The sequence below is a fragment of the Entelurus aequoreus genome, linkage group LG02 (assembly GCF_033978785.1).
Source record: "Entelurus aequoreus isolate RoL-2023_Sb linkage group LG02, RoL_Eaeq_v1.1, whole genome shotgun sequence".
In the NCBI taxonomy this organism is placed as follows: Eukaryota; Metazoa; Chordata; class Actinopteri; order Syngnathiformes; family Syngnathidae; genus Entelurus; species Entelurus aequoreus.
The window spans coordinates 73174722-73198185 of NC_084732.1; the positions used below are offsets into that span (position 1 = coordinate 73174722).

The 23464-nt window shown below is 39.0% G+C and overlaps 1 protein-coding gene across 4 annotated transcripts in view; it reads right to left on the reverse strand.

Annotated features, from left to right (window-relative positions):
* The window catches only part of coro2ba (coronin, actin binding protein, 2Ba), a 117082-nt gene that overhangs the window by 51360 nt on the left and 42258 nt on the right, over positions 1 to 23464 (reverse strand). Inside the window, exon 2 of one of the 4 annotated variants that reach the window (XM_062031997.1) lies at positions 3100 to 3301. The exons of 2 other annotated variants lie outside the window; for them this stretch is intronic. In XM_062031997.1, coding sequence (XP_061887981.1) covers positions 3100 to 3165 — 66 coding nt within the window. In that variant the 5' untranslated portion in view covers positions 3166 to 3301. Of the gene's footprint in view, positions 1 to 3099; positions 3302 to 3505; positions 3522 to 23464 lie in introns of those variants that run through there. One more of the 4 variants, XM_062032016.1, reaches the window with a different exon arrangement.

Genomic DNA, 23464 nt, shown 5'->3' on the forward strand with positions numbered 1-23464 from the left:
AGTAATCTAACTCTTGATTTTGATTGTTTTAAGTAATTATATCTAACCTTTTTACAGTTTACAACCTTGTCAAATGATATGAAACCATGTGTTAATCACAAATAATATATTATTTATTTAACATATAAACCTAGGCTTAGGTCAGGCTGAATAGGTACTTAAGAAATATACCATACCATACCAACTTTATTTATAAAGCCCTTTAAAAACAAGCACAGTTGAAGAACAAAGGGCTGTGCACCGCAAAGAAATACAGGCAAAGGACAGACTAAAAAATAACATTTAAAACAGAAGTAAAATACACATTCAAAAAGTAAATTCAAATTACCCTAAAAACAATTTGTTAGATAAAAAGCAGTTAAGAAGTTAAAAACCATTAAAAAAGTTAAAAGTTAAAAACAGTTTAAAGTCTCATGCTGGGTTAAAAGCCAGTGAATAAAAATGGGTTTTAAGAAGGGTCTTGAAAATAGCCAAAAAAGGGGCCTGTCTCACATGGAGAGGGAGATCGTTCCAGAGTTTGGGACCCGCAACAGAGAAGGCTCTGTCCCCTCTGAGATTATATATATAAATATAAATATACTGCATGAGAAGGAACTCACAAATAACTGACGAAAAAATTAATTTCCATACAATTATGTTGTGCTAAAATGTATAAACGTAATTAATAATGAACATGTATCTTATCTAAATTGTCAATATAATTAAAGTGCAAATGAAAACACAGCTTCACCACTTTAGTCATCATTTTTGCGCTTTAGAAAATTCTGACTTTAGCTCCAGACTTTTGTTTGACATTTTCGTTACTGTCACAAGTGGTTTAAAAAGTGTATTACAACTGAGTACCGCTGCGGCCCATACGGGCCACAGCAGAGAATCGTTTTTTTTTTTGGCTGCCCTCTACATCAGGGTTTTTCAACCACTGTGCCGCGACATAGTGTGCCATGAGATACAGTCTGGTGTGCCGTGGGAGATTATCTAATTTCACCTATTTGGGTTCAAATCATTTTTGCAAACCAGTAATTATAGTCTGCAAATGATGTGTTGTTGTTGAGTGGTCGGTGCTGTCTAGAGCTCGGCAGAGTAACCGTGTAATACTCTTCCATATCAGTAGGTGGCAGCCGGTAGCTAATTGCTTTATAGGTGTCGAAACAGCGGGAGGCAGCGTGCAGGTAAAAAGGTGTCTAATGCTTAAATCGAAAATAAACAAAAGAAAAGAAAAGGCTTTGAAGCTTAGGGAAGGCTATGCAGAACAAAACTAAAACTGAACTGGCTACAAAGTAAACAAAAACAGAATGCTGGACGACAGCAAAGACTTATTGTGGAGCAAAGACTACGTCCACAATGTACATCTGAACATGACATGACAATCAACAATGTCCCCACAAAGAAGGAAGAAATCAACTGAAATATTCTTGATTGCTAAAACAAAGCAGATGCGGGAAATATCGCTCAAAGGAAGACATGAAACTGCTACAAGAAAATACCAAAAAAAGAGAAAAAAAACACCAAAATAGGAGCGCAAGAAAATAACTAAAACACTACACACAGGAAAACTGCAAAAAACTCAAAATAAGTCATGGCGTGATGAGACAGGTCGTGACAGTACACCTACTTTGAGACAAGAGTTATAGTGATGCATGGTTGGTTACTGTTTAAAGTCATATCCAACAATTGCGACAATTACTTTTTACGGTCAACTGAGTTTCGTTTTTTGGTTTAGTTTTTTAATGATTTCTGCTGGTGGTGTGCTTTCGGATTTTTTCAACGCAAAAAATGTGCCTTGGCTCAAAAAAGGTTGAAAAACATTGCTCTAGAGGGCCCCCTTTTGGCCCAACAATGGGCCCCTGCCCTATGGTTAAGAAACACTGCATTAGGTCACTAATGCCATCTCATGAGGGTTTGCATAATAAGAATGCGGGAATTCACTCAAAAACTAATTGACTTAAATCAGTTGAAACTAGCTTTTAAAAAACACATGCATTCAGCTTGTAATGTTTCCAAAATGTTACATCTATCTATATGTCTGATTAATATCATTAGTGGATAATAATAATCATAATAATACATTTATTATTATTACATCTAAAATGATTAAAACATCCACTGGGGATTACGCCTCCCCTGATTTTAAAAAACGAATGTTGCGTCTAGGGCTGCAACTAACAACTAATTTAATAATCGACTAATCTGTCGATTGTTGCTTCGATTAATCGATTAATAATCGGATAAAAGAGACAAACTACATTTCTATCTTTTACAGTATTTTATTGAAAAAAAACCCAGCATACTGGCACCATACTTATTTTGATTATTGTTTCTCAGCTGTTTGTAAATGTTGCAGTTTATAAATAAAGGTTTAAAAAAATGAATTAAAATAAAATAAAATAATAAAAAAAATAGCCTCCGCGCATGAGCATAGCATAGATCCAACGAATCGATGACTAAATTAATCGGCAACTATTTTTATAATCGATTTTGTCACGTGGGGGTCGCATACTTGTGCGGGATCATTCCTCCAGTGCAACACGAACACTCCGGACAAAAACGTGAAGGTAAGAGATGGTTTAATTAACATAAATCATAGCCAAACAGAAAAACAAGCAAAAGAAAAGCGTGCCGAACGCACGGGAAGCTAAGGCTAACACTTAGCACAAGAGTCGGGAACATGAAATACAAAAAACCTGACTGATGCTTACCGCAAACAAGGAGAACAGGACGAGTGAACAAAAAGGCAGGTTTGAATAGTGTCAGTGATGGCAAACAGGTGCGCGTCGGGAACACAAGGGGTAGGTGAAAATAATAAGTAACCATGGTGACGAAACAAACTCACAGGTGCACAAGTAATAACAAAAGGAGTCCAAAACTAACAGAAAACACAAAAACATGATCCGGCCCACGGATCATGACAGATTTTAATCGATTTAATCGATTAGTTGTTGCAGCCTTAGATGCGTCTGTTTCGAACTTTAACCAAGGTTCCTTGAATGCACCACAGTTATGTGCTACGAGACGCAAACGGGAAACCTAAACATCATTTTGTTCGATGCTGCCACAAATAGATGAATCGTATTTTTGACCTTTCTTCTTCTATCGCCTCACCCTGGTTCCCCAAAACGTTGGCGCTGTGTGTGAAAGCCTCAAAGGTGAGCTTTGATGACGTTCCATGCTGGGTTTGCTGCCACCACAAGGAATCGACCATTTGTGTGGAGGTTGTGTTCTCACAATGATGATGAGGTCATAATTACATAGTGGTGGTTTCCCTCCAGTGACACTGCCGTCTTAGAGCTGCTGTGATAATCACCTTTAAAAAAAAAAAAAAAGACTCACCAGGATATCCTCACTCCCTCCTTTCCCATCCACATCTAAGCAGAAAGCCTGCCTCCATCCTTCCTCTCCTCTCATCTTGTTGCCATCCCTTGCTTGTAAACTCACACTTCCCTCCTTCCCCTCCCACTGACAGCTGTAAGACTATGAAAGACAACACCCCCACCCTCCTTCTACTTACCCATCCTCAGTCAGCACTCAGCGTGTTGTCACACCCTCTGTCTTCCTGCTCCTACCCGGTCTTCACCCTCTCTGCTGCTTGCCTTGTTGTGATACCACTGCAGTACCAAGTGTTTTCTCACTTCTCATCACTCTGCAGTCCAACCCTTTTTCTTAAATTTCATGGCATGTGTGGGTTGGTACTTCAAAATGACACACTCAATCGGAAAGATGAACCACTAATCTTCCAATTACCAGACGTCCACAAACAAATGCCTCCATTAAAATGGTATTAAACGATGCAGTTCCTTCAGCACATCGCATTTTTTGCATGAATCCTAATGAATTCTGAGATTTTGTCACATTTTTCTCTGGAAAGAGAGATTGATGATTTGTGGTTCTTAGTTCAATCCCCCATAATGTGAATATGTAAAAGGCTTAACCATCCATCCATCCATCCATTTTTTACAGCTTGTCCCTTTTGGGGTCACTGGAGCCTATCTCAGCTGCATTCGGGGGGTAGTGAATTAGTGAAGTGAATTATATTTTATATAGCGTTTTTCTGTAGTTCACGGGTGTCCAAACTTTTTCCACTGAGGGCCGTACACAGAAGAATTTAAGCATGCGGGGGCCATTTTGATATTTTTCATTTTCAAACCTTAACAAAATATATGGATTTTTTTTTTTTAACCTTTAGGGCTCCCGGGGACCATGAAGGGTCTCAGTCATTAAAATGTAAAAAATAAGTCAAATTATTATTATTTTTTATTTAACGCTTACAGTAAATATCTATATCAACTTCAGGTTGATATAAAGTAAAAAAAAAAAATGCCTTTTCTGTCAAAGACAACTTTGTTTTTTATAGTAAAACTGAAATATGCAGTATTTAGTAATTAGAGCCCTAAAAGATCAATAATGCAGGACACCACTGATTTTAATTCTTTAATATTTTTGAGTAATCACAGTGAAATGTTAAATAAAATCCAACTAAATATATTTGGGATCCAAAAGGTCCCCCACTCATAAAGTGATACATTTTTATTAGTTTTTTTTTTTAACTTTTAACACTTAAATTACGAGATCAACTTCAGATGTATCTGTCGATTTTACGTTTGAACTATTATTTTGTTTGTATTATGCTCTTTTGTCAAAAAAAACTTTGATGTTTTTTTTATGGCAACCACACAATATATGCCGCTTATTCCCTTCAATATTTTTTCCACATAAAACATTTTAAAGTGATATTTTTTAAGTAATAATTCATTATAACATAGATTTTTAGTCTTTTTTTTTTTTTTTAGCAATGGCAAAAAAAAGAAAAATAAACAAAGACAAAAGAAAAAAAAACAGCCTGCATGGCAGCTTTGTGTCAACATTGCAACTTTTTCTTGTTAGATTTCACCTCATTCCACTTTTTTAAAATGTTTTTTTAAATTTTTGCAATATTATCAATTTTGCAATTTTTGCAGAATGTGTGGCGGGCCGGTAAACAATTAGCTCCGGGCCGCAAATGGCCCCCGGGTTGCACTTTGGACACCCCTGCTCTAGTGACTCAAAGCGCTTTACATTGTGAAACCCAATATTTAAGTTTTTAAAACCAGTATGGGTGGCACTGGGAGCAGGTGGATAAAGTGTCTTGCCCGAGGACACAACGGCAGTGACTAGGATGGCAGAAGCGGTGATCGAACCTGGAACCCTCAAGTTGCTGGCACGGCCACTCTACCAACCAAGCTATACAGCCTTGTCCAGGGGTGCACCCTGGACAAGTCCCGAAATTTCCAGGAAAATCCCATTCAAAATAATGGACATATTCATAGTTCTGCAATGCCCTATATTCTCAAAATTTTGCGCCATTTTTAAACCTGATTCCGACCTTTCAACAATCCCCCCACACTACTCTTCCAATATATCGAACGCTAAACATGTTTTCCATATCGCAAAATTCCTGGAATTTCCCTGAATTTTCTCCCCATTGACAATGAATGGGCATTATAAAATCTCATTCGATTTGAATTGTTCCAACATCCACACACTTCGCTCGCCTTGGACATTCAAGCCAGCATGTTTCTCGGTTCAGAATATTCCCCGATTACCCGGAATTACCAGGAATCATCGCCCCATTGAAAATTAGTGGACAATGTACAAAAATCGCCACTTTTCTTAACCGATTCGAGCTGTTACAACATCCTCACACATTACACAAACTCTGGGCATTTAAGCTGTTTAGTTCCACATCCATCCATCCATTTTCTACCGCTTTTCTCTTTTGAGGCCGCGGGGGGTGCTGGAGCCTATCTCAGCTGGATTCGGGCGGAAGGCGGGGTACACCCTGGACAAGTCGCCACCTCATTGCAGGGCCAACACAGATAGACAGACTACATTCACACTCACATTCACACACTAGGGCCAATTTTTTAGTGTTACCAATCAACCTATCCCCAGGTGCATGTTTTTGGAGGTGGGAGGAAGCCGGAGTACCCGGAGGGAACCCACGCAGTCACGGGGAGAACATGCAAACTCCACACAGAAAGATCCCGAGCGCAGGATCGAACCCCGGACCTTCGTATTGTGAGGCAGATACACTAACCCCTCCTCCGTTGTGCTGCCAGGCTTAATTAACCATGAAATGTTGAAAAACGAAGTAACAAAATAAAATAAGTTTTAATATATCTCTTTTGGTCTTTGTGATTTTGCTGTGGTTCCTGTATATTTTGATCATTTTCATGGTCAAAATCGCAGAAATTCCGTGTTTCCTGATAAAAATAACGCGGCGAACGAGAAGTGAGGCAGGCACCATGAATTTACCATGAATTGATTAACGTGGACCCCGACTTAAACAAGTTGAAAAACTTATTCGGGTGTTACCATTTAGTGGTCAATTGTACGGAATATGTACTGTACTGTGCAATCTACTAATAAAAGTCTCAATCAATCAAAAAAAACACAAGTGGTGCGAGGGGAAAAGGCAGGCCATGAGGCAGCAAGTACCTCCGCCTCAAGGTAGGGGGCGATACATCAAAAGTTCATGAACTGCCAACACTGGTTAACCCTTGAGAAGTAGAAGAAGAAAACAACAGACAATAACTGCTAAGCTTCCCGCACACTGTGACACTTTTTTTTTGCCTTAAAAATGGAGGATTTGATTTCTAAAATAAGGAATTTTTCAAGACTGGACTTTCAATCAAAGCTAGAAGTCATTAAATACTAGGAGACCAACGCCAGAGCTGCCAGATTTGATTCAAAGGTGTGTGGTCCGAGGACAGAAAATAACGCGTCCATTTCAAAAAGATTGACATACTGGAAAGAAATGACTTTGTGGCTGTGCTACAAAAAAAAAAACTTCTTTATTGCTTTCCCTGCCTTTTATTCTCAACGAGTTTGGACCCAAATGGGATATACTGATGTGAAAAAGCTGCCAAGAAGCCTCGAAAAACATGAAAGCTCATCTGCCCACATTCAAGGTCAGATTTATTTCAAAACGTTTAGACTATCACGTATTGATCTGGCTCTAAATGAGACTAAATATCAGCATCCACATTGCCGATGTAAAGGAACATGGTGAGATATCAAAATACCTGATAAACGCCACTTGCTTTGTGAGGAAGTAAGCTTGCATTGGGTGGTAACCATGCTTCTCCAATCGTGGGAATTATGTGGAACTATTGCATATTTTATACAGAGAAAGATGAAGGTTTAGCTAAACACCTGGAAACATCCACTGTGTTCACTGGCACATCAAACAGAATACAGAATGATTCGATAGAAGCAGGAGGTGATGTGATCAGAAATGACATTAAAGATTCTTCGCTGGCAACTATCTCAATTGAGAAAGAGAGACTTTTAAAACTCAAAAGAAAAAGAGAAAAAGGGAGGACTTCGACAACAAAGTCATAGAGATCTTCGTCCAGAAGGAAAGGCGAATGGACTTCATTTACAAGTAAAGGTAAGATATACTGTCTAGTGCAGGGGTCCCCAAGCTGCGGCCCGCGGGCCAAATGCGGCCCGCCAGCGTCCAAAATCCGGCCCGCGGGAAGTCTAAAGTTTAAATTTTTTTATTTGTCCGACCGCTTCGATGTTACAATAGAGATCTACTCTCTATTTTATGCTGCCATTTTTTGTTTGTTTGCTGCAGCTGTTACATGTACTGTTACACTGTACATAAGGGGTGTCCAACTCATTTTAGCTCAGGGGCCGCATGGAAGGAAATCTGCGCATACGCGGGCCGGACTATTAAAATCATGGCATTATGATTCCCGGGCGGGACCACCGCTGCTGCCCACTGCTCACCTCACCTCCCAGGGAGTGAACAAGGGTTTGATTGATTTATTGAAACTTTTATTAATAGATTGTACAGTACAGTACATATTCCGTACAATTGACCACTAAATGGTAACACCCGAATACGTTTTTCAACTTGTTTAGGTCGAGGTCAAAGTTAATCAATTCATGGTAATTCATGGGGATGGGTCAAATGCAGAGGACACATTTCACCACACCTAGTGCGTGTGTGACAATCATTGGTACTTTAACTTAACTTTAACTTAACTTAAAACTAAAAATATAAAGACAACTTCAGATTGTTTTCTTTGTCTTTGGCCAAAAATAGAACAAACACCTTCTGAAAATATTACAAAAATCCGGCCCGCGGGAAGTCTCAAGTTTTAATTTTTTTATTTGTCCAACCGCTTCTATGTTAGCTACCTCTCTTTGTTTATAATGTCTATTTTCTGCTGGATCTACTCTCGATTTTATGCTGCCATTTTTTTTGTTTGCTGCAGCTGTTACATATACTGTTATACTGTACATAAGGGGTGTCCAGCTCATTTTAGATCAGGGGCCGCATGGAAGGAAAACTGTCCTTTCTAATCTATTTTTTACTGCTTGTTACTCTCGGGGGGGGGGGGGGTCCTAGCCGCTGAGGCAAATCATGTTGTCTAAAAATGCATTTTCCCATCGATAACGTGACATCATCGCGCTCGCGCCGCAGTGTCGGGCAAGCATGCAGCAAGTGCACACTCTTTTAGTCAATTAGTGCGTGAGGAATATATATATATATATATATATATATATATATATATATATATATATATATATATATATATATATATATATATATATATATATATATATATATATACATATACATACAGCCCGGCCCCCGGCCAAATTGTTTAACCCAATGCGACCCCCAAGTCAAAAAGTTGTCTGCTTGCAGTTGCTGTGTTAATTGTGTGCTAAGTGTGTTGAAATGTTTTATTCTAGCATCATACTGTGTGTTTTTGTGATTTTGAGCCGGTGCCATTGCATCATACTGTTTGTTTGTAAATCTGACTTGTGAGTTAGCGACTTAGCATCATACTGTATGTTTGTAAATCTGACTAGTGGGTCAGTGGCTCCCCAACCTCAAACCTCACTGCACGTCACTGGGCACCACACGATTCGATTCGATTGTTTGGGGTAATGATTCGATTCAAAACGATTCTTGATTCAAAATCCATACTTTTAAAAAAAAATAACATTGGGTGTCATTTCTATAATTAACTACATTTCTCCATAAAAGAGATAACCGCTCTGATAAATGTATATATTACTTAAAAAAATATAAATTTTATTTGATGGAAATTATATTCAAATATTTAATAAAGTCAAATACAATTAAGGCAACGCGAGGAGTATCCCGCACTTCTCTTTCCTAAAGTAAATAAATGATAAATGGGTTATACTTGTATAGCGCCTTTCTACCTTCAAGGTACTCAAAGCGCTTTGACAGTATTTCCACATTCACCCATTCACACACACATTCACACACTGATGGCGGGAGCTGCCATGCAAGGCGCTAACCAGCAGCCATCAGGAGCAAGGGTGAAGTGTCTTGCCCAAGGACACAACGGACGTGACTAGGATGGTAGAAGGTGGGGATTAAACCCCAGTAACCAACAACCCTCCGATTGCTGGCCCGGCCACTCTACCAACTTCGCCAAATATGTACAGCAGATATGGGGATCTAAGTCAACAGTGTGATTTGCCTGAGTGACTGGACAGGACTGATAAAAAAATAAATAAATGACTAAATTAAAATGTGTATATATATATATATACATATATATATATATATATATATATATATATATATATATATATATATATATATATATATATATATATATATATATATATATATATATATATATATATATATTTTAATCGATTTTTGTTTAATCGATTTAGAATCGTTATAAGTAAGAATCGTGGTTCATTCGGAAATCTATTTTTTTACACCCCTATAAAAGCCCCTTCAAAACCTGGAAAAAACTGTCTTAAAACTCAGGCACCCCAGATTTATTTGTAATAAATGTAAATATATTCATGAAAATACCAAAAAGCTATATATATTATTTTGCTATCCTAGTGACATATTACATATTACTCTGTTTTATTAATATTTAAAATTCAACCTGCGGTTATAGTGTTGTAGAAGCAGGCGCTGGTAAATAGAATAAAACAAACCCCCCAAAAAAACACCATCCCCAAATGATTGTCTAGTGCAGTGATGTCAAAGTCAAGGCCCGCGAATGAATTATCTATGGCCCCCGGGATGATATATATATCAATAAAGTATAGTATTGTATAGTATTGTAAATGTATATAAATATATAGTTATAGAACCGGCCCGCAGGCCACAGCCGTCTGCTGCTGTTTTGCACGCACCAATACTCCATCAGTGTTGGCGCTAGGAATTTTCAAAATGGGGTCCCAGGGACCCCATCAAGTCATTAACATGGGGTCCCACAGTAAATTTTTGGGGTCCCACTTTTTTGTAACCATTTGGAAAACAAATGATAAATGTATGCATTATCTTGTTGTATCTCACATTCTATATTGTGTTTTGGAAAAAGGTTGTCATAAACGTTACTTAATTCATTAAAAAAAAAATAATACAAAAGAAAACACATTTTTATGCATATGTAAATGTATTTAGTTACACACATTCATTCACTTTCTTCTTTCCTTCATGGATCTAAACTTTGCCGCTGCCTGTATTTTTTTCTATATTGTTATTGTTATGTTTTCAGAATGTTATATTTTCGGAGACAAAGAAAACAATATTAAGTTGTCTTTATTTTTTAGTTGTAATGCCATGATTTTAATAGTCCGGCCCGCGTGTCCACAGTTTTTCCTCCATTCGGCCCCTGAGCTAAAATGAGTTTGACACCCCTGGTCTAGTGTGTTTAAAGTGTGTCTGGACCCCTGGGAAACATTTTTTCACAACAGCATTGATGGCTGTAAGGCAGACTGCTCTAGAGAGCATGAGGCTTGTTTTAACAGTGTTGTTCTATAACTTGCCTCAAGAGTAACACTTCTTCTCAAACACGCAATCTTTCCCTTTCTACCTCCTTTACTCCTAAAGGTTTGTTACTGTCAGGGAATGTAGGCATGGATGCAATTTGGGAAGCAGTTTTTTTGTCTTCTGCACTTTTGAATGTCCAAAAATAATGTTTCGATATTAAATAGAGACAAGTCAAACACTAGCATCAAGCGGAAAACGGTCGCGCGGGCTTAAGCTTGACCTTTATGACCGCCCACAAGCTCATTGATTGGCTTTCTCTCTTAATGATTGACAGCATGTAGCGGCTGACTAATCAGCGGTCAGATGCGAAATAGGAGCAAGTTGGCCTCCACACGGCAATATGAATTATGAACAAGTAAGACAAATAAAAACAAAAGAAGTCTAGTGCTCCATTCAAAAAGGTAGTTATGTTTTTGAGTAAGACTTGCATAGTCAAAGTCTTTGCTATTCCTTTTTTCAAGCAGACATTGTTTGATTCCTAACCAGGACATATTGTCATGATCCGTGGTCCGGATCATGTTTTTGTTATTTTCTGTTAGTTTTGGACTCTTTTAGTTACTGTTTGACACCTGAGTTTGTTTTAGTTACCATGGCTACTTATGATTTTCACCTGCCTCTGGTGTTCGGGACGCGCACCTGCTGCTAATCAGAGGACTATTTAAGCCTGCCTTTGCCAGTCAGTCGTCCTGGCGTCATTAGTTGTTTGTCTCATGCATTGCCAAGTAAGTCTTATTGGTTTCATGCCACAGTTTTGTGTTTGTTCTATGCCATAGTTAATGCTAGTTGTTTCATGCCACAGTTTCGTGAGGTTGATGTCTATAGTTTCATGTCCAAAGTTTTTGCCTTTGCTTCCGCGTGCGATAGGCACGCTTGCCTTTGGGTTGTTTTCTGTTTTTTGTACCGTTTTGAGTTTTGGGGAATAAATATGTTCCTACCTGCACGCCTTGTACGGAATAGTCCGTTTGCATCCTGGAAGAACAAACCTCGCAGCAAGCTGCGACCTCCCCGTCGTGACACATATGCAGTAAGCATTAAGTTAAATCAAATCAAATCAGAATGCAATCTTCAAAAACCAAAGCGAAGTTACATATTTTATTGTTCCTTTTATTTCGTATAAAAAATTAATTCTTCCATCCATACATTTCCTACTGCTCGTCCTAATTGGGGTCGCGGGAGGCTGGAGCCTATCCCAGCTGATTTTTGAACAATTTGTTCCACATTCTTATTACTCCACAACACGCATCTAATCCCTTCAAACCACACCCCCTTGTATGCAAAGCCAACTCTGTGCCCCCACTTCTGAAATTCCAATTTTTTTCCAAAATGTAAGTGAATTATCATTTTTCACTGAATAGGTATCAAAACCACAGATACAAAAAGGACAAAACAAATCACACATATTTAGAGATGAGACCAACTCTCACACAGACTGATTCTATACACAGTATAGAATTACACGGAAGCAGTGGGGTATGGCTAATAGTGTTTATTGACCGTTGGCCCATTGTTAGGCCGCGAGCGCACCCTCAAAGGACGCCAACAAAATATTTTTCTCAGCTCTGGTCCGTATGGGCCGCAGCGGTAATCAGTAATACACTTTTTGACCGCTCGTAGCAGTAATGACAATATCAAACCAACAGAAGAGGTCTGCAGCTAAAGTCAGAGAGGTTTCTTAAGCGCAAAAATTATGACGGAAGTGGTGAAGCTGTATTTTCATGTACACTTAAATTTTATTGACAGTTTAGTTAAACATGTTCATTACTAATTTGGTTTATATATTGTAGTGCAACATAATTGTATGTAAATTAATTTTTTGTCAGGTATTTATGAGTCCCTTTTAATGCAGTATATTTGGTTAGTACTTTTTTTTTTTAATCAGTCGACCTCAGCCTTAGGCTTATGTGTTAAAATTAATAATTTATTTTGTGATTAAAAGATGGTTTCATATCATTTGACAAGATTGTAAACTGTAAATATAGGGTTAGATCAGTGGTTCTTAACCTGGGTTCGATCGAACCCTAGGGGTTCGGTGACTCGGCCTCAGGGGTTCGGCGGAGCCTCCGCCGCGGTGGTCAAGACCAGTGTTGGGACTAACGCGTTACAAAGTAAGTTAGTTTCGGCGGTAACTATTAATCTAACGCGTTATTTTTTATATTCAGTAACTCAGTTACCGTTACTACATGATGTGTTACTGCGTTATTTTACGTAATTTTTTATGTAGTATCGGCTAGAAACAGAAGATCTGAGTGTGTTTTATTGCAGCGCTGCAGTGTCGTCCTTCTGAATCTCTTGTGTCACAAGAGGCGCGCTCTGTGTGTGTCTGGGTGTGGGTGTGGGAAGGGGAGGGGAGGGGAGAGGAGGCGGGGTGCGCAATACAACGTAAACCGTTGGCCAACCAAAAAGTAACCACAGAACACTATACGGTATAGTGTTAAAAAAAATCCCCTGCTGGCCCCATTATGGACTGGACTCTCACTATTATGTTAGATCCACTATGGACTGGACTTTGACAGTATTATGCTAGACCCACTCGACGTCCATTGCATCTGGTCTCCCCTAGAGGGTGGGGGGTCACCCACATCTGCGGTCCTCTCCAAGGTTTCTCATAGTCATTCACATTGACATCCCACTGGGTTGTGAGTTTTTCCTTGCCCTTGTGTGGGCTCTGAACCGAGGATGTCGTTGTGGCTTGTGCAGCCCTTTGAGACACTTGTGATTTAAGGGCTATATAAATAAACATTGATTGATGATAAATTGTCACCAACAGCGTAAAATGACCTCGCAAAGGCAGGCAGGGTGAAACGGGTGTATAAAGCTCTCTGACTAGCGATCAGGAGCAACTGAGTGTCCTGATCACTAATCAGAGGCAGGAGTAAAATCAATTGCGCTCCGAGACCAGCACAGTAAACAAATGAAGGCACGCCGACAACAGATAGACAACAAACATAAGAATAATACAAAATTCAAAACCAGACAAATGATCCTACACCCCAGGTTACCGACCACCACACGGCGATGAAAACGGGCAAAAATGTACGGTCCATTGCATGATCACGTTATTTAAGCAAGTAATTTACTGTGATTATTCATGAATAATCTTATTAATCATTTGACAGCAGCCATGATAAGTAGGGATATCCGATATATATATATATATATATATATATATATATATATATATATATATATATTATTATTTATAGCCGATAAATGCTTTAAAATGTAATATCGGAAATGATCTGTATCGGTTTCAAAAAGTAAAATGTATGACTTTTTAAAACGCTGCTGTGTACACGGACGTAGGGAGAGGTACAGAGCGCCAATCAACCTTAAAGGCACTTCCTTTGCGTACCGGCCCAGTCACATAATATCTACGGCTTTTCACACATATAAGTGACTGCAAGGCATACAGCCATACACGTCACACTGAGGGTAGCCGTATAAACAACTTTAACACTGTTACAAATATGCGCCACACTGTGAACCCACACCAAACAAGAATGACAAACACATTTCGGGAGAACATCCGCACCGTAACGCAACATAAACACAACAGAACAAATACCCAGAACCCCTTGCAGCACTAACTCTTCCGGGACGCTACAATATACACCCCCGCTACCCTCTCCTTTTTTCCATAACTTGAGTTGATTTATTTTGGAAAACCTTGTTACATTGTTTAATGCATCCAGCAGGGCATCACAACAAAATTAGGCATAATAATGTGTTAATTCCATGACTGTATATATCTGTATCGGTTGATATCGGAATCAGTAATTAAGAGTTGGACAATATCGGAATATCGGATATCGGCAAAAAAGCCATTATCGGACATCTCTAATGATAAGTGTATGTTTGTAGGTACTGTATACTGTAGGTTTGTATACGCTTAATAGACTCGATTGGCTCATTTAACAGGCACAAAAAAGTGTCAAGCTATTTCAATACATGGACCCTTTTGGGCTAACATTCATCTTCAAATCCACAGGGCGGCTACAATTCATGCCACATAAAGACAGAAAGATCCAGTCAAGCCATCCTGTCATGTTTTTTTCTTTCCTGGTCCCCCTCACTGTGACACGAGACAGTCATTTATTGTGACTTCCCACCGCTGCGAGGAGCAGATCTCACAAAAAGAAAGACATTCTTTCTCTTTCGGCCAAATGTTCTCTCAGTGGGAAATTGGCTTCTTGTTCATTTCCACAGGAAGCGTCGCAGCTTGGCTGCAATAGTTCTTATTTTGCCACAGGAACAAGTTTCTGGGATTTTTGACTGGAAGATTCTGCTATTTAGACCGTTAGTGAAATTTTATAATATGATTTGTTTTTATTAATCTATTTTTATTGTCTCATCCTCATTATTACACAGGATGTACTGATGAGGAGGCCAATAGAGCTGGCAAATTATATGGACAATTGAATCAAAATCCCCACATATCAAGGTTAATATTAATATACTACAATAATATCACTATATCATGACTATTTGTTAAATTGTTCTGGGGGCCACATTTCCAAAAAGCTAAGAACCAGGAAGCCGGACTCTCCCTTCACAATTATTCCTCTTTTCAAAACCATAATTATCTGTAGTGGACAATTGTTTTCCATCTATTTCTTCTGTCAGAGTTACACATTTCTGAAAAAAACAACCCTGTTATGCAAAATACAGATGCTCACTGCAGTGGACACTGGCCTTTAAGAGGTAAACATCTTAATGCAAGGATCTAACACTGTGTTTACACTAGTGTTGTCCCGATACCAATATTTTGGTACCGGTACCGTTACCAAAATTATTTCGATACTTTTCGGTTCTTTTCTAAATAAAGGGGACCACAAAAAATTTGCATTATTGGCTTTATTTGAACAAAAAATCTTACGGTACACTAAACATATGTTTCTTATTGTAATTAAGTCCTTAAATAAAATAGTGAACATACAAGACAACTTGTCTTTTATTAGTAAGTAAACAAACAAAGACTCCTAATTAGTCTGCTGACATATGCAGTAACATATTGTGTCATTTCTCATTCAATTATTTTGTCAACATTATTAGGGACAAGTGGTAGAAAATGGATTATTAATCTACTTGTTCATTTACTGTTAATATCTGCTTACTTTCTCTTTTAACATGTTCTATCTACACTTCTGTTAAAATGTAATAATCACTTCTGTTGTTTGATACTATACATTAGTTTTGGATGATACCACATATTTGGGTATCAATCCGATATCTTCTTCGCACTCCCTTTCAGGCAAAACTGGACAATCAATCAATTATTATGTGTTGTCAACTTTGTACTTTTTTATGTCTTGCCTGAAATAAATAAATAAATGAAATGAATGAATGAATGATACCAAGTAGTACAGTATCATACATTGGTCATATTCAAAGTCCTCATGTGGTTATGGTACCGGTACGTTTCAGAGGCGGTATAGTACCGAAAATGATTAATTAGTATCGCAGTACTATACTAATACTCGTATAGCGTACAACCCTAGTTTACACTGGTCCAAGTTACTCACTACAACAGTATTTTTATTGTATTTAAGTTGCTGCAATTGTACGTCATCATTGGCAACCAAGAACAGGTGTATCCTGTTTGCCAATGAAGAACAGGTGCATCTTGATTGCCAGTTAGGGACAGGTGAGCGAACCAGCGATCTGGCAGGAGTAGTGGCAAAAGGGAGGAATTTTTTTTTAAATAAATACAAGAAACTGATAATAATTGTCATGATTGGTCATGACACCAGGCAGGTTTTACACTTTATGCCTAAACTGATGTGCATTCATTCACAGGGCATTCATTGATGTCATTTTGTTACTCTACCACGTGTAACTTTCTGCAAGTTTTCCCTTCTTCTGTTACACGAATTGGTAGCTTGCTTTCCGTATGTTTATTTAATCGCTAATTTAGGATATTATCATTATCTTCTTGTTAAGGGCGACCAATGATGATTTTAATCTCAAGATATTAATAAAAGGCCATATCGCCCAGCCCTACTTACCACCACCTAAGTGTGAATGTGGATTGAATGAATGATGAGTTCTCACTTCTCTGTGAGCGCTCTGAGTATCTAGTTGATAGAAAAGCGCTATATAAATCTAATCCATTATTATTATTAATATTTATTAGATATGCTTTGGTTTAAATTTTGCTCCATAGTCACATTTAAAACCCGTTTTTGGTGTATGTCTGCAAACGAATGATCCGTGGAGGCGGTCCCAGATTGCAAATGAAAACACGCTCCACCTTCTCCAAAAGTATCATTATTTATCTTTTAAAAATGTACACTTTTGAAATATATATCTAAAAGACGAACGGCATCGCAATTTTTTTTTCCGGTCACAGTCGAAAAATAAACTTTATAATATAGGTTTGCTGGTCACAACATTAAGTATACCTGCACACTCTTGAATGGAAACAGAGCCGCTTAAAAAAAACAGCCAGCATTTATCTTCTTATTGGTGACACCAGAATCAGAATCAGAAGTACTTTATTAATCCCCGAGGGGAAATTGAGATTTTCAGCACAATCCCATTCAAGATCAGACAAACATTACAGGGAGACATAAATAGGATCGCTGACGGGTCTGCCAACTTCCAGCGCCCCTTGAAACAGTAAAAGGCTGGACTCCAGTAAGGGGGTCCAGACTGAGGCCAAGGAAATAAACCTCATAGCCATAGCACACATATAATGTGTGTTACATAGAATCAACACAACTTGCAACAGAGGGGAGGGAGTGGGAGCTACGGAGACTGGCTGCTGCTGTATAAGCGCTACTCAGCCGTCCATTGCCCCTAAGGGGAATGAAGTGATGGTGAAGACGTGGGGTGGGGATTAGGGGTGTGTGTGTGCATATGCCCATTGTCCAGGGTGTAGTGTTGTTGTGTCTATAGGCCTGGAGCCGTTCTCCAGGCAGTGCAAGCAAAGTTTAACTCTCTGGTGTTGTTGAGGAGGGAGGGAGGTCAGAGCGTCCATCACTGTCAATATGCACATGATACGAAATAATACTTTCTCATAACCCATCTTGCGTTTCCTCAAACCAAGTAGGAATGTCCCAATGGCACAGTATAGATCCATGTTGACAAAACAGTCTTGTGTAGAATGTCGTGGACAACTAAGCAAACACAAACTTATTTATTATATAGACATCAGAGCAGGCGGGAAGCATTAAACGAGAAGGGAAGACACTGGAGGCTCCAGGCATTGGTAAACAATCTTGGCACAATAGAAGAGGTGCTTAGAAATGGCCACATTAGTACATCCGTCAATCTGTGATGTCACAGATGGCCTACTGTTTAAAGGCCTACTGAAACCCACTACTACCGACCACTCAGTCTGATAGTTTATATATCAATGATGAAATCTTAACATTGCAACACATGCCAATACGGCCGGGTTAACTTATAAAGTGCAATTTTAAATTTCCCGCCACACTTCCGGTTGAAAACGTCTATGTATGATGACGTATGCGCGTGACGTCACGGCGGCAACGGAAGTATTGGTACCCAATGTGTCACCATACAAAAAGCTCTGTTTTCATTGAAAAATTCCACAGTATTCTGGACATCTGTGTTGGTGAATCTTTTGCAATTTGTTTAATGAACAATGGAGACTGCAAAGAAGAAAGCTGTAGGTGCGATTGGTGTATTAGCGGCGGACTACAGCAACACAACAAGAAGGACTTTGAGATGCATAGCAGACATGCTACCGTGAGTACAGCTTTGGCTTCCAAACATTTGATCGCTTGCCCGTACGTGCGTGTCGCTATGTGCATGTCACGTACGTAACTTTGGGGAAATATATGTTTCTTGCCGACTCTGATGGCGGCCGGGGTGTATTCGAAAGCTACAACGCCCGCCGCCGCCGCCGCTCCGTAGCTAAGTTAGCTTCAATGGCGTCGTTAGCAACAGCATTTTTAAGCTTCGCCAGGCTGGAAATTATTAACCGTGTATTTACATGTCCACGGTTTAATAGTATTGTTGATCTTCTGTCAATCCTTCCAGTCAGGGGTTTATTTATTTTGTTTCTATCTGCATTTAAACCCGATGCTATCACGTTAGCTCCGTAGCTAAAGAGCTTCACCGTTGTATTGTCGTGGAGATAAAAGTCACTGTGAATGTCCATTTCGCGTTCTCGACTCTCATTTTCAAGAGGATATAGTATTCGAGGTGGTTTAAAATACAAATCTGTGATCCACAATAGAAAAAGGAGAAAGTGTGGAATCCAATGAACCCTTGTACCTAAGTTACGGTCAGAGCAAAAAAAGATACGTGCTGCACTGCACTCTAGTCCTTCACTCTCATGTTCCTCATCCACGAATCTTTCATCCTCGCTCAAATTAATGGGGTAATCGTCGCTTTCTCGGTCCGAATCTCTCTCGCTGCATTGTAAACAATGGGGAAATGTGAGCAGCCCTTTCACCTGTGACGTCACGCTACTTCCGGTATAGGCAAGGCTTTTTTTTTATCAGCGACCAAAAGTTGCGAACTTTATCGTCGTTGTTCTCTACTAAATCCTTTCAGCAAAAATATGGCAATATCGCGAAATGATCAAGTATGACACATAGAATGGATCTGCTATCCCCATTTAAATAAAAAAAAATCATTTCAGTAGGCCTTTAAAAAAGACTGCAAAACACATAAACCTTATGTTTTGATGCAAAAGCCGTTTATTATGCCGTCAAACCACTGAAGTCGTTGTGGTTAGTCATCGTGAAAAAGGGATACGATTGCGATTGGCCACCGGTGCGTATACCAATCAAGAAACAGTAACTGATGTGTTCAATCTGCGTCCCGAGCAAGCAGAGGTACACAATGAAAGAAGCGCTGGAACAGAAATAAACCTTAAACACAGGACAACCACAAACAAAGCTAAAGCAAGACATGACCAGCCGTGACAGGTCATGACAGTAGTATGTCCTTTCTTCCTTGTTACTCACAGGTGCGCTTAGAATCCGTTTTTTTTTCATCCATCAGGTCCAACACAAACATGCATTTGTTGCTGTATTACACTGCAACTGCAGGGTCAATCATTCAGGAGAAGGATCTAAATTAATAATCGCCCGTCTCCCTCAGGAGTTAGGGCCAATGTTTTTTAGAGCATAATAATGTGATATTACATTCCAAACGGGGGGGTTGCAGACTTGAGGTGAGGCAACCCTACTGAGGAAACACAAAGTACCAGAAGAAGACATGTGACAAAAAGAGGGAAAAAAAGGCATGAATGCAGATAGGCACTACCTACAAAAACAGCCATACTCAACACAAGATCAAACTATTTTAAAAGGAGACAACTTTTCTTATTTCAAGCAAAGAAAAACAAATGCAGACAAGAGCAAGCAACATTTGCTTGGCTAGAATTCTTCGAATGATCACAATTTTACTTGTGACTTTAATATAATGAGTCTTAAAATAAAAACTCAGGTCTAAGTTTAAGCAAGCTTTTCTTATCACATAGCTGAATTCAAATACAATGTCAATATTACAAGGTAAGATGGACCAAACCAATAATATAAATTCATAAATTGAGAGGTATTTATTTTTTATGAGCCAATATTTAAACAAACTTTTATGATATATTCTACTATTACGATCGTTCTTCTGTGCTCTTAAAATCATTTATTGTAATGTTGTGCCGGTTTTAAACAAAAATACAATCATTCATCTATGTATAAAGAAGACCACCCTAAATAAAATAGACACCTTAATAATTCATTATTATTAATTCAATAGATTTTTACAATATGCCCACACTTTGGACACCTCTGTGCACAAGGCCATCATTTAGCCCTCATTATTTGTTCATCTTTTTTCTCTAAAATAAATGTTATGAATAGAACTATTCTCTTTGTGTCGGTTCGTTCATAAATAAAAAAATGTTAGTATTAGTATTTGTGTTTGACTTTCTCTTCTACAGTGACCAAAAATCAATATTGTAGTTTTCCCAAGATTCACACTCTAATTTTGTCACACCATCTTTTTAATTCGTTCATTTCATCTGTTATAATTTGTATTAGCTTCGGTGTGTCGTCTGCAAATAAAACTAAGTTAAAGGCCTACTGAAATGATTTTTTTAAATTTAAACGGGAATAGCAGATCCATTCTATGTGTCATACTTGATCATTTCGCGATATTGCCATATTTTTGCTGAAAGGATTTAGAAGAGAAAATCGACGATAAAGTTCGCAACTTTTGCTCGCTGATAAAAAAAAGCCTTGCCTGTACCGGAAGTAGCGTGATGTCACAGGAGCTAGTATTCCTCACAATTCCCCATTGTTTACAATGGAGCGAGAGAGATTTGGACCGAGAAAGTGACGATTACCCCAATAATTTGAGCGAGGATGAAAGATTCGTAGATGAGGAACGTTACAGTGAAGGACTTGAGAGGCAGTGATGGACGTATCTTTTTTCGCTCTGACCGTAGCTTAGGTACAAGCTGGCTCATTGGATTCCACACTCTCCTTTTTCTATTGTGGATCACAGATTTGTATTTTAAACCACCTCGGATACTATATCCTCTTGAAAATGAGAGTCGAGAACGCGAAATGGACATTCAGTGCCTTTTATCTCCACGACAATACATCGGCGAAATGCTTTAGCTACGAGCTAACGTGATAGCATCGTGCTTTAACTGCATATAGAAACAAAAAAAATAAACCCCTGACTGGAAGGATAGATAGAAAATCAACAATACTATTAAACCGTGGACATGTAAATACATGGTTAATGCTTTCCAGGCTGGCGAAGGTTAACAATGCTGTGCTAACGACGCCATTGAAGCTAACTTAGCAACTTAGCAACCGGACCGCACAGAGCTATGCTAAAAACATTAGCTCTCCACCTACGCCAGCCAGCCCTCATCTGCTCGTCAACACCCGTGCTCACCTGCGTTCCAGCGATCGGCAGAAGGACGAAGGACTTCACCCGATGCGTTTGGCGGCCCGGAGACGTAGGAAGTCAAGGTGAGGTCGCCGGCTAGCGCGTCTGCTCTCCAACAAAGTCCTCCTGGTTGTGTTGCTGTAGTCCGCTGCTAATACACCGATCCCACCTACAACTGTCTTCTTTGTAGCCTTCATTGTTCATTAAACAAATTGCAAAAGATGTCCAGAATACTGTGGAATTATGAAATGAAAACAGAGCTTTTTGTATAGAATTCTACGGGGTACCATAACTTCCGTTAAACTGACTTCGTCACGCGCATACGTCATCATACCGCGACGTTTCAGCCGGATATTTCCCGGGAAATTTTAAATGTCCCTTTATAAGTTAAGCCGGCCGTATTGGCATGTGTTGCAATGTTAAGATTTCATCATTGATATATAAACTATCAGACTGCGTGGTCGGTAGTAGTGGGTTTCAGTAGGCCTTTAAGTTAAAGTTAAAGTACCAATGATTGTCACACACACACTAGGTGTGGTGAAATTTGTCCTCTGCATTTGACCCATCCCCTTGTTCACCCCCTGGGAGGTGAGGGGAGCAGTGGGCAGCAGCGGTGGCCGCACTCAGGAATCATTTTTGGTGATTTAACCCCCAATTCCAACCCTTGATGCTGAGTGCCAAGCAGGGAGGTAATGGGTCCCATTTTTATAGTCTTTGGTATGACTCGGCCGGGGTTTGAACTCACAACCTACCGAGCTCAGGGCGGACACTCTAACCACTAGGCCACTGAGTAGGTAAATTGAAGTCCTTTGCAACATTTTTGGTTCCAGTATTGACCCCTGGGGTATGCCACAAGATATATTTAGCTCTGTTGATGTATGTTCGCCTGACTTAACCAATAGGAAGCAATATGTGAAGTAGCTCTTTATCCAGTTCAAGACCAATCCCCTGATGCCATACCTTTTTGTAGTTTGTTGATAAAAAATATTATGATTCATTCTGTCAGATGCTTTTGTTAAATCCATAAACACTGCTACTGCACACTGTTTATCATCTATTGCTTTGGTAATGTCCTCTGTCATTTTGATTAATGCTGACATGTTAGCTCGAAATCGGTATTAGTTCTCTGTGAATGTTTCACTTTTATTCATGAATTAGTCCAATCTGTGGTTTTAAATTATTTTAGAAAATTGTGACAGTAAAGAAACAGGTCTATAATTTGTAAATTGGTGTTTGTTGTCAGTTTTATACATTGATACAACTTTTGCTATTTTCATTTTATCTGGGAATTTGCCTGTTTTAAAATGATGGATTTCTTGAAGCCATCACTTCTCTTGATGCAAGCACATTGACCAAATTGCTGTTAGAAAAATAACACATTTCTGGCAATAAATATCTTCCTATCAATGGGCTAGATCAGGGGTCAGCAACCCAACAAGTTGAAAGAGCCATATTGGACCAAAAATACAGAAAACAAATCTGTCTGGAGCCGCAAAAAGTTCAAAGCCTTCTGTAAGTGTTATAATGAAGGCAACGCATTAAGTAAGTGTCTCAGAGGGTGAGCTAACTCCTGGAAATGACTGGCTTAAAACTGCCAAAGGTGTGTGCCCAAGTTAAAGGAAAGGACAGGCTGTCTTCTTCTAATGGATTTATCACAATCTTTGCAAGCTGTGTGACGTTTGCTGTGGTCTGGAACAACATGGTAATGTTTGCTGTGGTCTGGAACAACATAGTAACGTTTGCTGTGGTCTG